Consider the following 16,112-nt stretch of genomic DNA (forward strand, 5'->3'; position numbering starts at 1 on the left):
CTGCGAACAAGAGGTGAGGTGGGAAAGCTGCCAAGCAAGGAGCGCTGGAGTTCCTCTTGAAGTAGCAGAAGCAAGAGCTTTCTAACAACTACAGTGCTATCCAGTAATGGCTGCCTTAGCAAGCACTGAGTTCCTGGCCTCCGGAATGTTCAGGCCAAGGCTGTTGGGGACTGTGTGTGCCCTTGCATGGTGGAGTGGTAGAGAGGGACAGTGGACAGGCGATTCCCTTTTTGGGTGGGCTCTTGGATTAGATTACCACTTTATGGGCCCTTCTAAGGTGGCAGAAAGAAAAGAAAAAGAAAAGGGTAATTTAAAAAGTTGAGTCTGAGTTTTTCGCCACGGAGAAAAACCAAGGAGAGAATTTCAATTTGAAAATTTCCAGAGTCGTTATCAGGGGTGTGGTGGGGCTGGGGGTGACTGTCGTTCTCCATCTTCCCTGGGGACAGAGTCAGAGGAAATGCACGGAGCCTGCCGGGAAGAAAGAGGTTAGACATCGGAAAGAACTTTCCTGCAGGCAAGGGCCTGGGATCCAGTCACGGGAAGAAAGTATGTGGTTTGAATGTCACCATCTCTAGGAGCTCTCAGTGCTGGCCACTGTCATCTGGGGCGGGGGCAAGGCCGGAATGGCCTCTAGAGATGGTCGCATGGACTCCTGGTCTTTGTTACACAAGCACGGGAGGCAGGATGGTGTTCACGTGCGACAACTCCCGCAGTTTAATATCCGGTCAGCAAAGCTGCCCCGACCACTCCAGCCTGGAGTCTGGGGACCTGGGGCAAGAAGGGCGGGGCGGGGCGGGGCGCGGAGGTCTCAAGGGAGGCGCTGGCCAGACGTCTCCGCCCTGTCCCGCCCCGCCCAGCTCGGGTTAGCCTTCCTTCCTAGAGCCTCCGGCGGCTGAGAACTAAAGCCACCGCCAGCTGGGGACAGGATCCAGGGAAGGCCCGGAGATGGCGCCGATCCTCCAAAGGTCCTACAAGGCAGCCACTGGGGGCCAACCTGGAACCCTCCACCGGAGACCGCGGGAATCGCCGCTGAGTCAGCAACGCACGCGCGCGCCCGCGGGAGCCCTGGCCCCGCCCCGCCGGGTCCGTGCTGCGCCTCGCTTAACCCCTTCCCACACAGAACCTCAGCCTATTCGCCCCGCCAGGCCTCCACTCTATTCGAGGGCCGCAGAGTTCTCTTGAATCTTACATCACTCTCCCCACTGGAGTTCAGTGAACTGTGCCGTCGAAATTAGATTTTATTTCCCACCTAGGTCTGCACTTCCCCGAGTCTCTGCCCCAGCTTCTTCACCTTAAAGAGAAGGTGACTCAGACCTAGGAATTGGATTACTCCATCCAGGGGCGGAGGGCCGCCTCTAGAGCTGTCCTGGCGCAGGTAGCCAAAGCTCTTTCCTTTCTCAGGGACCCTGAGACGAGACGGGGATTCAGAGAGCAGCAGTCGGGGCCATCCTCTATGCCCTATGGCCTTCGTTCTCCAAAGCTCCTTCTCCAGAGGGTTTTTAATCTGTTGGGTGGTGAGCCAAGAGTTAAAACAAGGGCATGAAGGCGGGCTTCCGTGACATCACTAGCACTCCGCGTCCGACCTCAGGGACGGGGGCGTGGCTCACATCGCACCGCCCCCTCCCTCCTTATTCCTCTGCTCCTCCCCGCTGTCACCGAGCCAGGGGCACATGATGCAACCCACCGCGGTTTCAGTGGCCTGATTGGTGGCCGCGCCCGGCGCCAGGCACAGGGATTGGGCAGGGGAGGCTGTGACGAAAACTACACCCTGCCCTGTAAAGAAGGGAGGAGAGAAAGAAGAGGGAAGGGGGGGGCCTTAGAGGGGAGGGGGTTGGGGAGGCGGGGTCCCGGCGCTGTGCTCGCGCCCCTAGCGCGCCAGTCCCGGGGCTGCAGGGAGCGCAGCGCGCGCGGCCCGGGCCCCGGACACCGGACACCCTACCGGACACGACCCTCCCTGGAGCTTGGACAACTGCCCACCTCGGAGATTGCACCGGACACTGCCCCCCACAGGGCTGGACACTACAACGGACACTACTTCCCAGCTCCGGACATTGCTACCCCCCCCAGCCCTGGACGCTTTCCCCCTCCCCCTCCGGGGACCCAGACACCGAGCCCCCTGCAGGCTCTAGCAAGCGACCCCTTGCACCCCAGAGCCAGACACTGCCTGCTCCTTGTCCCCCTCTCCCTTCCCTTCATCCCGCCGCATCATTCCCCCGCTGGGGTCGGAGCCCCGCCAGTTTCTCCGACCCCCTGCAGCTCGGCCCCGGCTGCCCGCGCCCCCATCCCCCGGCTGCTCGCCCGGATGCCTCTCCCCGGGGGATTGTGGTGGCTTCTCTGCTGCCGTCGAGGCTTTACTCTTCTACACCGGGACTACGGGGACGGCGAGCTTAGCGGGGACGGGGACGAGGACGAGGACGAGGAGACCTTTGAGCTGCAGACCCCGAGTCCAGCGGGCGGCGGGAGGGTAAGTCCCTGGGGGGTTGCAGCCTTGTCTCAATCCCCCTCACTACAGCAGGCCGTCACGTCCGATCCTGCTCCAGACTCCAGCCAAATGCAGTGCTCTGGGCGGACGGGGAAGTGGGAGAGGTTTTTGCCTGGGGGCCAGGAGCCCCCCCGGGAGCTTAAGGAGCAGCTCTGCTCGGGATGTGCCTGTGGGCCTCGCGCCGCATGCTGGGCGCTGTCCACCTGCTAGGGGCCCGGAGGCAGGGGAGGCGTCACGCGTGGCCCGACCTGGCCCTGCCTCTCCCTTCCCCGCCGGGCCCGCGTCCCATCCCGTCTCCTTCCGCCTCCGCCAGCGCCGAGGAATGTGGCGAGGCCGGCTGGGCGGCTCGGACGCCTGGGTCCGCTCCGCTCCCAGTTCGTGAGCGCTGAGTGCTGGGGCCAGATGCCGGAGCTCCCGCCGCGGGGACCTGGGAGAGGGGGAGAAGGCATCCTCAGATTGGGGTCCGTGGCAGGGACCCCACGGAGAGGGAGTTGGGGGCCACAACTCTTCGAGGACCCCTCGTCATTACCCTGCCACTCAAGACAGAACTCTCGGCCCTCCCTGGTGAGGCTCCTGGGGAATCCTGAGGGGATGGTGAGGGACGCTTGGCTCCCCAGTTTTGTGGAACCTCTCGGTGGGGAAACTGAGGCTCGATTAATCTGGAAGACCTCCCCACTGACGTCCCCTCCTAAATTCCCCTGCACACCAGCAACCAAACTCCCGTGTGCTATGGTCTGGGTCAGGCTCCCATCCCCCGCTCAGGGGTCCCCAGCAGGCCCGGTGGCTTGGTGCCCGGGTGGGGCGGGCTGCGCCGCTGGGGCCGGCGCCAGCACCTGGCGGAGGCGGAGGGCGGATAAATATAGAGGGGGGTGGAGGGAGGGAAGCAGGGGACTGCGATTAGGGGAGTTGGTCTAAGAAAGTGGTCAGCACCTGCCCCCGCGGTGGTGTGGCTAAGAACTCCTCCTGGACCCTCCAGAAAAATAGGTGGATCTGTTCCAGGAAGGCGCAGGACCCAGGCATCCCCAAGTTTCCAGCCTGGGCAGGGTCAGCTCTGTGAACCAGCCATTGCCTCCCTCATGCTCCACCTCTACCCCCCTCCCCCGAGCTTGGGGACAGGTGTCCCTGGCCCCCCCACCTCCCCCTCCTGGCTTTAGCAGTCTGGGCGCGATGGGACGATGGCACAGTTCCTGCCTGACCTGGCTCCTGGATGGGTTTTTGGCCTCTCTCAGACCCTAGTCTACTGTTGAAGTTCCAGGGCAGGGGAGAGAAGAGCAAAATCCTGAATTGTACCTCCCCTGGAGAGTGTGTGCCATTTCAGCCTGTCTTTCCTGAGCCCCAGCAAAGGGGGAGGGTCTCTGCCTACCACAGAGTCTCAGGGTTGTCTGTGGGAGGGTATAAGTTCTTGGAGAAAGCCCTATACTGAAAGAGTCTCTCTTCCTTTCATCCACCTCTATGCCCACCACCTACCTGCCTGCCTGCCAGCCAGTAAAGGGGAAATGGGAAGAAGGGAGTGACTTCCAACAAGAAGAGCTTCATCCACCTCTGTCTTTGAAGAGATGGGGAAGCTAGGGCCCAAAGACTGAGAGGATCTGTGAAGGTTCCACAGCCAGTTAGTGATTCAAGTTAGTGGTCAGACTGTTGCTAGAACCGGGGTTTCCCAACTGGACTCCTTGCACAGTGCTCTTTCCACCCTGTCCCGCCCTGACTTAAATCTTCAAAGAGAAACAGAGACAAGGGGGGAGCCTTGCCTTCTCAGCTGGGACTGTTCTGTAGAGACTGGTAAAAGGGGTGATCTGGGGGGCTTCCCCTCGCTCCCTCACAGTGCTGACCCCACTCCTTGATTCCTCAATCCCCCAAGCAGCTTGTCCTGGGGCAGAAGCCCGTGGGCATCCTGTGAGGACTGCTCTGATGCTGAGGGCTGCCCCCGCCTGTTTCCCCAGGGCCCCCTGGATGTGACACTGACTCAGCCAGTGAGGAGCGGACCGGTCTCAGACAGGTGAGCTGGGCCCCTGGGTCTCATGATCTGGAGCCCCCAGCTTGTTCCCGGGACCCCAATTCTCACCGCCTGCCCTCCCGCGGTTGTGCAATAAGGGAGAGGCCTTACGCCGCCGGACGCTGTGGTTTGGCCGGGGTCCCGGGGGGCGGTCCGACTGGGGGCGCGGGGAGAAAGGGGGGGGTCTGGGCTATTTCTGGTGCGAGGTCAGAATGGCCCAGCGATTCCCACAGCCTGGGGGAGGGGTGTCCAGGCCGGGAGCAGACTCCCCTTGCGGTCTGGGGAGCCCCGACTGAGGAGCCCCCTGGAGGCGGGGTGCAGGAGGACAGCCTCGCCCAAACCTCCCTCCCCTCTGGCCCAGGCTGCCGAGCTGGGAGGAGACGCGGAGCCTCATACCGGAGAAGGGACTGACCGAGGAGGACCCGGACATCGTCGTGAAAGGTGGGGACCCACCTCATTCATGCACTCTGGAAGTTCCAGTCTCAACCCTCAAGGGGCTAATGTCTTCTCCTGCTCATCTCCTTTTTCTCCCTGTCCTCCCCCCAGGTTGGCTGTACCGAGAGCCCCGCGGAGGAGGGGCTCGTCCCTGGCTGCCCCCACGCCGAGCCTGGTTCGTGCTCACCCGGGACTCCCTGGACCAGTTCAGCAGCAGCGGGAAGGGGGCCCGACGCCTAGGGAGCCTCGTGCTCACCAGCCTGTGCTCTGTGACCGGTCCCGAGCGCCGGCCCAAGGAGACCGGTAAGAGACTTGGTGGAGACTCTTGTGCCTCCCTGCACATTGGCCCCAGCCGGTTCTGATTGCCCTCCACGGCCTCTTTCCCTAGGTCTGTGGTCAGTGACGGTGTCTGGCCGGAAGCACAGCGTCCGGCTCTGCTCCCCTCGCCAGGCAGAGGCGGAGCGCTGGGGGGTGGCCTTGCGAGAGGTGATCGCCTCCAAGGCGCCGCTGGAAACCCCTACCCAGCTGCTGCTTAGGGACATTCAGGTGTGAAAGAGGGGATTTTGTGGAGATAGAGGAGGGTGGTGGACTCAGAAGCTTTCTGGGGAGACCTTTTATCCATCCCTGTGACTCCTTCCCTGGCTTCTAGGAGAGTTGTGGGGACCCAGAAGCTGTGGCCCTCATTTACCGGAGGAACCCAATTCTGAGGCACACCAGTGGGGCCTTGTATGCTCCCCTCCTACCCCTGCCCTACAGCGTCAGCGCCCCAGGTGAGTGGTGGCATGGCCCCAGGCCCTTGGATGAGGAATCTGAATGCCTCTCTTGACAGGGACTTAATAGTCCAAAGGGGGCCCAGCCCCTCACTTTTCAAAAGGCTGAAAATGGGAGCTGACTAAACTGGTACGCAGGATGGAAGAGAGAGAAGCCAGCAAAGGAAAATAGTCCCCCTTCGACTACCTTCTCTATGGGTCTCACTCTGACTGCTGATATTCCTTCATGAGTTTTTACACTCTATTCTCCACTATATTCTGAAGACCCTGTTATACTACCTTTACAACTGCTGGAAGAACCAGCACTTTGGGAGAAAGTGTTGGCCCCATGCAGCTATATCTTTTCCCAAAAAGGGATAGTGACTAGTCCAGATCCTAAAACTAGAAGATTAAGGGGAGCTGGGAGAAGAACCCTCCTTTCCTGACTCCTGATAGTGCCCAATTACAGAATCTGGGGTTTGAACCTGTGTTCTTGAGTAAAGCCCTGAAGCTCACCAACTCTGAGTGTAGCCCTAGTGGCTCTGGAGGGGGAGGTGCCTGGGAGGCTCTGTGGGGAGCACTTCTTTCCCTTCACTCTTCCTGTCGTTGGTACTCTCCTCTCCTTGCCATACCCTCTGTCCCCTTATACCCCTCTGACCTTTCCCTGGTTCATGCCTTCCTTCCAGGGCCCAGCTCTGTGTCCCCTCTCCAAACCGTCCCTCCGCCCCCACCCTCCCGCAGGTCCGGGCTACGCACCCTTGCGCGAGGAGGCGGTGCGGCTGTTCCTGGCGCTGCAGGCGCTGGAGGGGGCGCGGCGCCCCGGGCCCCTGATGCAGGGTGTGCTCCAGACCTGCCGGGACCTGCCTGCGCTCCGCGACGAGCTCTTCCTGCAGCTGGCTAAGCAGACCTCGGGCCCCGCAGGCCCCCCTGGGCCCCCAGCTACCCAAGACCCCGCAGCCCTTCGGTACTGGCAGCTCCTCACGTGCATGAGCTGCACCTTCCGGCCTGGGGGAGCTGTACGGGGGCACCTCCTGGGGCATCTGGAGAGGTGAGAGGGGAAGGGTGGTGTAAGGCCAAGGCAGGGGAGCTACAGGCCTGGGAGAGAATAACAGGCCTTGCCAAATTGGCGGGTGGAGAATGTAGAGCCAGAGAAGGGAAGAGATTTGACCGCTGCTAATATGTACAGCGTCTTTGTGGGAATTACAAGGTCATATGCCATTTTTGGTCGGAGGAATCACAAAAGGTGCCTCCTTTGGGCAGAGGAATTACGAAGGGCAGCTTTTCCTCCAGGCTGAGGCAGTCCAGCCAGAGCTTTGAGTCTGCAGAGCAGAATGGGGCTGGATTTTGGATGCCAACCGGGAGGAGGATCATGAGGGAAATGGGAGGGGTAAGTTAGGAGAGAGCCGTCAGAACCTTAGAAAGCAATTCAGCTCCATTCAGTGCTCCAAGTGTTAATTTGGAAGAGAACTGGTCGCTACCTTCAAGCAACTTAAGAGTTGGAAGGAAGGAAATCCATGAGAAGAAAGAAACGATCAAATAAGGCGCCGACAGGGAGGGGGAGAAGGTAAGCCCTCAGAGCTCTGGTCCTCGGTTTTCCCTAACCCAGGACGGAGCAGGCGCTACCGGACACGGAACTCGCGGAATATGCGCGCTTCATCCGGAAGGCGCTGGGCCGGACGCGTGGCCGCGAGCTGGTGCCTTCGCTGGCAGAGATTTCAGCGCTGAGCCGACGGCAGGAGCTGCTATGCACCGTGCACTGTCCCGGGGCTGGTGCCTGCCCTGTGACCATAGACTCCCACACCACGGCGGGCGAGGTAAGGCCAGAGAAGATCCCTGAAACCTCAACCCCTCCTCCCAGCTTCCCGTGCCCGGCTGATCTGGTGCCTGGGCCCCTAGGTTTGCCCAAGTCTGAGATTCATCATTTGGGTAAGGGGTGTGTGTGGCGGGACTAGGAGACCACTCCAGCTGGCGACACCCCGGCGCGGTCTGACTTTCCCCTCGTGCCTTCTCCCCTCCAGGTTGCTCGAGAGCTGGTGGGGAGGCTGGGCTTGGCCCGGAGCCGCAACGCCTTCGCGCTGTACGAGCAGCGAGGGGCCCAGGAGCGAGCCCTGGCTGGGGGTACTCTCGTGGCCGACGTGCTCACCAGGTTTGAGAAGTAAATGTCCAGCCCCAGCCCCGCTCCCCCTTAACCCATCAGCCTTTCGGCTCCGGTCAGTCCCCGTGCAAACGTTTATCGAGCGCCAGCTACTTGCCCTGCACAGTCACGTTTGCTGGTTCACAGGGGGGCCCTGCCTGCGGGCGGTTTGCTGTCCGGGTTCCCGGCGTCCCAAACATCTGGCCCCGCCCCCAGTATGGTCCCGCCCCTCCTCCCACCCCCACCAGCGGCGGCCAGCGCCTGGGAGCGGGTCCCGCTTCTGCCCTGCATCGAGTCCTTCTCTCTTCTGCAGTTTGGCGGCGGAGGAAGCCGGGGTGGACGACTCGGCCGACTCCAGTTGGAGACTATGTCTGCGTCTTCACGGGCCCCTGCACCCTGAGGGGCTGTCCCCAGATGGTCACGAACTGCCTTTCCTCTTTGAGCAGGTGAACATCTCCGGCGTTCACGCCCCCCAAAAGACGCCCCTGAGCCTGAATCCCTCCCTCTCCGGGCCGTCTCATTTAACAGTTACCGCGACCTCGCAGGAGGCTTGACTCGAACCCAGACCTCAGACTTTGCACCCCGAGGTATTTTCGCCGCCTCTCCGGCGCTGACACCCAGTGCCTCCTCCTAGGCTCACGCTCTGCTGCTGCGCGGCCGGCCGCCCCCGCCCGACGACACGCTGCGAGCCCTGGCGGCGCTGCGTCTGCAGAGCCTGCACCGAGACTTCTCCCCGAGGGCGCCCCTGCCGCGCCTGGACCGCCTGCTGCCACCCCCGGCCCCGCCGCGGGAAGACCCTCCCCGCCCAGTCCCCAGGCCTCCCCCCTCCGCTGCCCTGCTGGCCGGGGCAATCTGGAGCCCGGGCCTGGCCAAGAGGCGGGCGGAGCGGACCCGGCGCAGCAGCGGGGCCGGCGGCACGGCGGGCAGCGTGGCCCGCGAGGGAGGAGGTGGCGCCGGCACGGCGGCTGCTGTGCTGGGCAGCTGGAAGCGGCTACGGGGCATGGGCCGAGCTGAGGCCATGGCTGCCTACCTGGCTCTGGCGGCGCAGTGTCCAGGGTTCGGCGCTGCTCGGTATGACGTTCTGGAGCTGAGCACGGTGAGGGGGAGAAGGGAGAGGGGACTCTGGTGGCCCAAGCCCTACACTTCTGCCCCAGAGCCACGGGCCCCACTGTGGGTCATTTCACTCCCCTGCACCCAGCACAGCTGCCCATCTCAAACCCCAGGAGTCACTGGCCCTTGGGCTCTCACCTCTCCGGAGCCTTAAACCCCTTGCAGTGTGGATCATAGAGAGGACCGGGGAGCCCCCTGCTCACAGCCACTTCCCCGCTAAAAATAATGCCACAGGGCCCCTCCTTCCACCCTGACTCTACCATCTGTCTGTAGGAACCTGGTGGGGGCACTCCACAGAAGCTATGCCTGGGCTTGGGAGCCAAGGCCATGTCCCTCTCCCGGCCCGGTGAGACAGAGCCCATCCACAGTGTCAGCTATGGCCACGTGGCCGCCTGCCAGCTAATGGGCCCCCACACCCTGGCACTGAGGGTGGGAGAGAGCCAGCTCCTCCTGCAGAGTCCCCAGGTGAGTGGGAAGAGGGTGTGGAAGGAGGAAGGGAAGGAAAGGATGTCAAGAAACATTTTATTAAACACAGCATGGGCCAGGTACAGCTCTAGGCGCCAAAGATCCAGTAGTGATCAAAGACAAGCTCAAGGACTTTACATTAGAACAGGAGTGTCAGACACTAAATAAGGAATCAAAAACTATATAAGATTATAAATGCTACCAAAGAAAGGGGAATGTGACACAAAGTGTGGGAGTGGGGGCTGTCATAGCATTAGGTAGGACAGTCAGGAAAGGATACTCAGGTGACATTTAGGCTAGCCACAGAAAGATCTGGGGGAACAGCATTCCAGGTAGAGGATATTGCAGGTGTAAAGGCCCTGAGATGACAATCGCATCTTAGAGCAGAAAGACACAGGTGTGACTGGTGCAGAGTGAGTGAGGGAGAGCACGGTGTCGAGGAGGGAAAGGTGGCAGGGGGTGCAGCTCTTGTAAGGTGAGGAGCCTGGGTGAAGGATGAGACAAAGGAGAACCCCACGGCCCCTACTGCCCTCTGCCCTCTCTTAGGTGGAAGAGATCATGCAGCTGGTGAATGCCTACTTGCCCAATCCCTTCCCCGAGAGGCCCTGCAGCAGCCCTTCTCCATGCCAAGACCTGCCAGACACCTCCCCTCCCAGCCAGCGCCCGGGCCTGGACGAGCCCCAGGGACAGTCTGGCTGTTTGGGGCAGCTGCAGCACTGAGCCGGCCAAGAGGTCATGACCTCCCTTCTGCCTCCAGCCTGGCCCCGGACTGCTCTGAGATTTGAGGGAACCATGGACCCTTTGGCCCTGCAGGGACAGGGCACACCCCACACCCAAGGGCTACAATGGGTGCAGACAATTTTCTAGTTTGTTTCTTAATTTATTTGTAGAAGAGAAGCAAAAAAAAAAAAAATCCTTATTTACACAAACTCTTCCTGTGGGAGTGTTGTCCGTGGGACAAGTTAGAGCCCCATAGCTCAGAGCTCCACCCCTGGGGACGCCCACACTCTGGGCTTTTACCAGCACTGAGGGGAGTCTGGACACCACAGGGCTCCACCCTCCTTGACCTTCTGGATTTAACCTCCTCCTAGCCAGCAGGCTGCCACAGGGTGCTGGGTGGGGCAGGCAACAGGGCAGTTTTGGAAGCTGGCAATTACTCACACTCACTTCTCCATTGAGTGGCATAGGGGTGGCCTCCTGGCGTCCCTGAGGCCGGAAGGCAATGAGTCATCAGGATCAGCACTACTCAGTTCCTACCCTGGTGTCCAGCTTCTGGGCCCTGGTTGGGTCCATTACTGCTCTGGGTCTGGAATGGAGAGAAGCTTGGGGCAGGATCAGACCCAAGAACTTCTCTGGCACAGATAAACACCTTATCGGGATGGGCTCAGCCCTACTCCTGAGTTCTGCTCCTGCTTTATCAAGTTAGCTTGAGTCGGGTTGCGTTCCTAAGGACCTGATGGCCTTGGGCTCTGGGAATCCAGAGTCCCAGGTTTCCTGACATGTTCAGAATGCTGCAGGCCCTCCTGCATTAGCCCCCACAGGCTGTTCCCTGAGTGGAAGAGTCTGGGGCAATACTGATCCACCCTGGGGCAGGAGCTTAGGCACTGAGAACAGAGCAGACTTCAGCAACCCTCTGTAATCTTGCAAGGTAGGGCTGACTCCAGCAAAGCAGCCTAGTTCTAGGCAAGTACGCTGCTGAGACCACACTAAGACATGGACTAGTGGGAAGAACCTAGAGTATGTAAGTATGTAAAGGAACTGGGAGGGAAGATGGATCACCCCCCATATTCACAGACCAAGCCCTAACTATATCTATAACTAAGCCCTGACTATATTCACCACAAATCTTTATTACTTTATTAGAGCTAAACAAGCATATCAAGGGTCAGGGCAGAGAAGGGAGGAAGTAGGGCCAGCTCCTGGGCCAGAGATGAACCTAGAAAGGTTTCTGGTGAGGGGAATCTGGGTCACAGGGACCAGGCATTATGGGAACTATGCTTATTGTCTAGGGGAAGTAAGTGGTGGGGAGGAAGTCACTGCTCCTGGGTGCCCCAGGAGATGTAGTCTGGCCGTGTGGCTGCATGGTATTCGTCGATGAGTTCCTGCACAACCTCTCTCGAGGTGTCCAGCTCGTCAAAGTTCTCCTTGAAGATGTCCTCCTTGCGGAACTGCTCCAGGAAGGCCTCCCGCTTCCGCAGCTTGTCATATTGCTGGCAGGAACTTTCAAAGAGCTGAAAGAGATAGAAATCTCCAGGATGGAAACCAGTGAGAGATAAAGGGCTGGAATGGAATGGGGCAGAATGATAAGAGTGGTTAGTGGAACAGAGTCGTCAAAGACCAGGAGATTAGGCTCACCGAGGAGATGCTGGTGTGGTTGGCCATCATGAGCCCACTGACCCGGTGGGCCGAAGGCAGGTAGGGAGACTTCCTTGACAGGGCCACCTGGATGCTGGCAGGGCCCCAGGGGATGAAGTTGGCCAGCTTCCGTTCCCGGATCCTCTGCAGACTCTTGTGCACCTGGCGGGGAGGGGGGTGGACACAGCAGTGGTGGTGGTAGCCTCTCCTCTACCCTGTGGGTTCTGGGGGTGGCACGAAGGGGCCTCACCTACCTGGGTGGGGTCCACCTCCCCCTGGATGATGTTGAGAATGGCGATGTAGCAGTGGTTGGTCTGGCGATCCCGGCCTGTGGACACCATCACGTTCTTGGGCTGCAGCAACCGCCTCATGACATCCAGGACCGTGGTCTTCCTCACGCTGGCCACCTGAGGGGAGAGGAGGCCACAGGGACCAGGCCAGCACTCAGGGCACAGTCAGTGCCTTACCCCACCAGACTCGGGCTAATTGCTCTCCTTGGGAAGTGTCCCGAGATTCAGGTCTACACTGAGCCTCTGCTGTGGGACCAGGAACCTTAGCCATCCCCAGCTCAGCAAGGTCAGCCTCCCCTGACCCCTACCCCTTCCCCGCTGACCCTGGGTGCAGGATCATCAGCAGACCCCACAGAGCCCGAGCCCTGCAGGGAGCCAGAGGCAGAGGGAAGAGGAGAGCAAGTCAGCTTGAAGCTGGACAGTCTGTGCCAGTCCCAGGGCACAGGGCCTCCCTCCAGGGGCAGCAGGGGGAGGGAAAGGCTAGGGTGGGGGCTGCTGGGGTTGCTCCTACCGACTGGTCCGTGGTGAGCGGGGTGTAGCCAGTCATGAGGAAGTGGAGTCGAGGAGTGGGAATGAGCGAGGCAATGAGGCCGATGAGGTCATTGTTCATGTAGCCGGGGTAGCGCAGGGTGGTGGTGCTGGCCGACATGATGGTGGACACCTGGGGACAGCAGTGCCACAGCATGGGCCTTGGCCTGGGGGGTGGGGTGGGGCTCCCTTCCTGAGGTGGCACTCCAACAAGGAGGGGTTCTAGCCCAGCGAGTCCAGGAGTGGGGGCTCACCAGCTGGTTGATCTGGGAGAAGGACGGGTTCTGGATGTGCAGGCGGTCTGTGGCGATCCGGTTCAGGGCTGTGTTGTCCAGCACCACCTGGGTGGGGGGCGGACAGAAGAGGGTCACGGCACCTCTTTGAGGAGAAAGGGGGCAGAGAGATAAGTTATTAGCTTAGCCCTCTCTCAACTCCAAAATCAGGAAGTAGATGTGTTAACTTAAAAAGGAAAATACTGTCCCTGGGACATCACAAGACACTTTTCTACCATCCAGTAAACAAATTTCATTATCCTCATGTGCCATGCACTGTGCCTGGCTCTGGAGATACCATGGAGAATTAAACAGCATAGTCTGTCCCTCTCACCAGGTCTATAGAAAAGTATAGTTTGAAATATGCACAAAGGAATTTGACCTTTGAATGGGTGGTCAGGGAAGGTTTGACTAAGAAAGTGACCCTTGGGCTGAGAATTTAAGCATGAGTAGGCATTAAATAGGCTAACTGGGGACATATGTCAAGGAGTATACACTTTCTTGAGAGCGTTACTGTCTAAAGGGGTCAAGTCCTAAGTTCATAATTTGGGCCACTGGGTATGGCTTTGATGGTACTCTGTTCTCTGGGCAGGGGCTTGGGAAAGGCAGGGTGTCCATTTCTCACTGGTTTGAGGAGGTGGACCAAAGCCCCTCCACTCCCTTCTCTGGTGCTCACCACACAGTCTGCGTTCTGAGTCAGCCTCTTGAGTGTGAGCAGGGAGTTGTAGGGCTGGACCACCACATCGCTCATCTCGTCCTGGTTGGGAAACACTGAGTATGTCTGCACCAGCTTCTTGGGGTACCTGGGGGTGAAGAAGAGGGAAAGGGGAACGCGACACAATGAATTGGAAGGACTCCCATCACCACCCATTTTGATCTTCTCTAGAGGTAACAGGGCATTCCTTTCCAAGTGCCATGAAACTCTTGGTACAAAAGGGGGGTGAAGGCAGAATTGAGTGTTCAGAGCCCAGGCGCCAGAAAGAATAAAATTAAAGCATCAAAACCACCAAACCCTGTAGTCCCTCCTCTCCCTAAGTAAACCCCCTCTTGGGAGTTACTGTTCCTAAGATGTTCCCTGGATGGCCAGGCTCTGTTCCTACCAATAACTCAAAGCAACAGTGCCAGGCCTTCCAGTCCAAGAGAAAAAAGTGACAAAAAGGAAAGACCTTACCCAGACAACCAGGGCTAATGCCCTCTCCCTAAACGCAGGCTTACCTGTCATTCAGTCGTTCGAGAAGATAGGAGCCTAGGCCAGAACCTGTCCCCCCAGCAATGGAATGACACAGCACAAAGCCCTGCATGGGGAGGGATGGAGAGGCAGTCTCCAGGGATGTGTGGGAGAGGCTTCAGGCTGGTCTCATTCCCCACTCCCAACACACTCTGGTCTCTATGCTTCTTCTGCGTCCATCCAGGCTGACGCTCCTTAGAAAAGAAGACTCATGCCTAAGGAGCTGATGCTATCCAGATTAGGATCTCTTTGAGGACAAGTACTGTACCTCGCTATCTCACATATGATACTCAAAAAAATTAGTCTTGAATAGAATTGCCCCCATCACACCACCTGTTCAGGCTACCTCCTGACCTTTCCCTGGCACTTTTCAGCCCTGTTTTTCCTTCAGCAGGACAGTGTCTCACCTCTAAGCTGTCACTTCCATCGGCTTCTCGGTCGATGATGTCAAAAATGTCTTCATGGATTTTCTCACCCTGTATAGAGAGACATGGGAGGGAGAGTCAAAATGAAGGTTCTGGGGAGTATCTTTTCAGTACCAAGAACCCTACCCTGGCACACCACTGCCACCCTCAAGCAAAGCCTCAGCTGTGACTTTCAACCCTAAAAAGTGACTTTGCAAATGATTTGCAGTTTACATAAACCTCTCCCTGGCTGTCCCTCCTGTCAGGTTATCCCTTTGTCTCTTATTATTGTCAATCTGGTCTGGTCAAATCCCCAGGCTGCCTGAGCCTGCCTTGCCCTGGGGAGGGAACATCAGGGGTTTCTGGGATGGCCACCCAGATACCTGCGAGAATCCACTGGCCCAATTGTTGCCAGCTCCTCCTCCATGCTCTGACAGGTAGATGTTCTCTGGGTTGTAGAGCTTGGCATAGGGGGAGTTGAGGATGGAGTGGATCACCCGTGGCTCGAGGTCCAGCAGCACTGCCCTGGGGATGTAGTGCTCATCGTCTGCCTGTCAAGGGGAGCCCAGGAGGGGGGTCGAGTCAGCAAAGGACCAGTCCTTCATCCTCCCAACTCCTGCCTGCCCTCCCTCCTCAAGCCAGCCACAATGGCTCCTCTGCCCAGCGGGTTTCCCGGTACCAGGCCCCCTGGCCAAGTCGCTAGGGGCACCTGGTAGAAAAAGACGTCCTTGCGGTCAGTGCCCTCGGTGGCGAACTCCTCCACGATGCCCTCGGGGCTGATACCATGCTCGGCGCACAGCTGTTTCCAGAACTCGAACCCAACTGGGGGATGGGGAGAGATGCCTGGGTCTCCTAGTCAGAAGGCCTCAGGAGCCCAGGGTCAGGCTCAGAGGCTGGCACATTCAGAGGCTGGACCCAAGACACCTGGTCTGGGAGCTGTCACAGCCCAGGCGCGGCTCTCCATCTGGGGGCGTGTTCATCATGCGCAATAAGGCAAGGGGTTCATGGAAGGGAAAGGGGACCTGGAGGATGCCAAGCACTGGGTGGGGCCCGAAGGGGCAGAACTGGAGACTGGAAGGGGCCCGGCGCTCGCTCGCTCGCTCACTCTGGTTGCCGCACTGGCCCAGCTGCAGGGTGATGATCTCCCGGGGCATCGCTCTTCAGACGTGGGCTCGCCAGCCCGGCCCGGCGGGAGTCACGGCGGAGACGAATGCCTGGCAGCCGGGCTCGCAGGACGTGGGGAGCGCGCGCTCTCTTCGTCTTTTGACTCGGGGACTCGGTCTGCGCGTGTGCAGTGCGGGCCTCCCTGCTGCTGCCGGGCTGGGGAGCCCAACCTGGACATCATTTCCCCCACAACACTTACAGCTGGAATTCGGCACAGGCGCAGTGCGAGACAACGCCCCCTTCTGCCCCCCCATCCCAGCTCCGCGCCTGCGCAGTGAGACTAGTTGGGGCTGCGGGGGTAGGGACCCGGGTGTGGGGGCGGGGAGGGGCGATCCAGGTGTACCAGGCAGCTGGGCGTTGCAGGTAGGTGAACGGGTTGGTGGCTCTTTTGGAGAGAGGGGCTGACTTCAAGCCAGTCTTTTTTTTCAATTTTCAATTTCTATTTTTAAATTAAGTATACTTAACATAAAATTTATCATTTTAATAGTTTTTCATTGTACAGT

At 59.3% G+C, this 16,112-nt stretch overlaps 2 protein-coding genes across 5 annotated transcripts; one reads left to right on the top strand and one right to left on the bottom strand.

Moving 5' to 3' along the window:
- The first annotated feature begins 1,844 nt into the window (after nucleotides 1-1,844).
- Nucleotides 1,845-10,297, top strand: PLEKHH3 (pleckstrin homology, MyTH4 and FERM domain containing H3). Of its 4 annotated transcripts, none has more exons than XR_008665039.1 (13): nucleotides 1,845-2,464; nucleotides 4,423-4,478; nucleotides 4,837-4,916; nucleotides 5,022-5,213; nucleotides 5,299-5,456; nucleotides 5,560-5,680; nucleotides 6,401-6,707; nucleotides 7,266-7,473; nucleotides 7,678-7,814; nucleotides 8,107-8,239; nucleotides 8,428-8,864; nucleotides 9,177-9,368; nucleotides 9,915-10,051. XR_008665039.1 is itself a non-coding variant. In XM_055329761.1 (13 exons), exons 1-13 carry the CDS (start codon nucleotides 2,303-2,305, stop codon nucleotides 10,086-10,088), a joined length of 2,382 nt encoding a protein of 793 aa, XP_055185736.1. In that variant the 5' UTR covers nucleotides 1,845-2,302; the 3' UTR covers nucleotides 10,089-10,297. The 4 variants fall into 4 exon arrangements, 3 of the variants coding, with proteins under 3 accessions (XP_055185736.1, XP_055185754.1, XP_055185744.1); XM_055329761.1 differs by having other exon boundaries at nucleotides 8,428-8,889; nucleotides 9,915-10,297; XM_055329779.1 differs by having other exon boundaries at nucleotides 7,678-7,805; nucleotides 8,428-8,889; nucleotides 9,915-10,297.
- A 905-nt stretch (nucleotides 10,298-11,202) lies between these two features.
- LOC129512536 (tubulin gamma-2 chain) lies at nucleotides 11,203-15,821 on the bottom strand. The gene is made up of 11 exons (XM_055329852.1): nucleotides 15,551-15,821; nucleotides 15,155-15,267; nucleotides 14,829-14,996; nucleotides 14,449-14,517; nucleotides 14,029-14,108; nucleotides 13,490-13,616; nucleotides 12,796-12,882; nucleotides 12,525-12,674; nucleotides 11,978-12,130; nucleotides 11,724-11,885; nucleotides 11,203-11,599 (listed from the first exon to the last, which is right to left on the bottom strand). The coding sequence occupies exons 1-11, from the start codon at nucleotides 15,597-15,599 to the stop codon at nucleotides 11,402-11,404; spliced, it is 1,356 nt and encodes a 451-aa protein (XP_055185827.1). The 5' UTR covers nucleotides 15,600-15,821; the 3' UTR covers nucleotides 11,203-11,401.
- Between the last annotated feature and the right edge of the window lie 291 nt (nucleotides 15,822-16,112).

Source organism: Nyctereutes procyonoides, unplaced genomic scaffold, assembly GCF_905146905.1.
Source record: "Nyctereutes procyonoides isolate TBG_1078 unplaced genomic scaffold, NYPRO_anot_genome, whole genome shotgun sequence".
Taxonomy (NCBI): domain Eukaryota; kingdom Metazoa; phylum Chordata; class Mammalia; order Carnivora; family Canidae; genus Nyctereutes; species Nyctereutes procyonoides.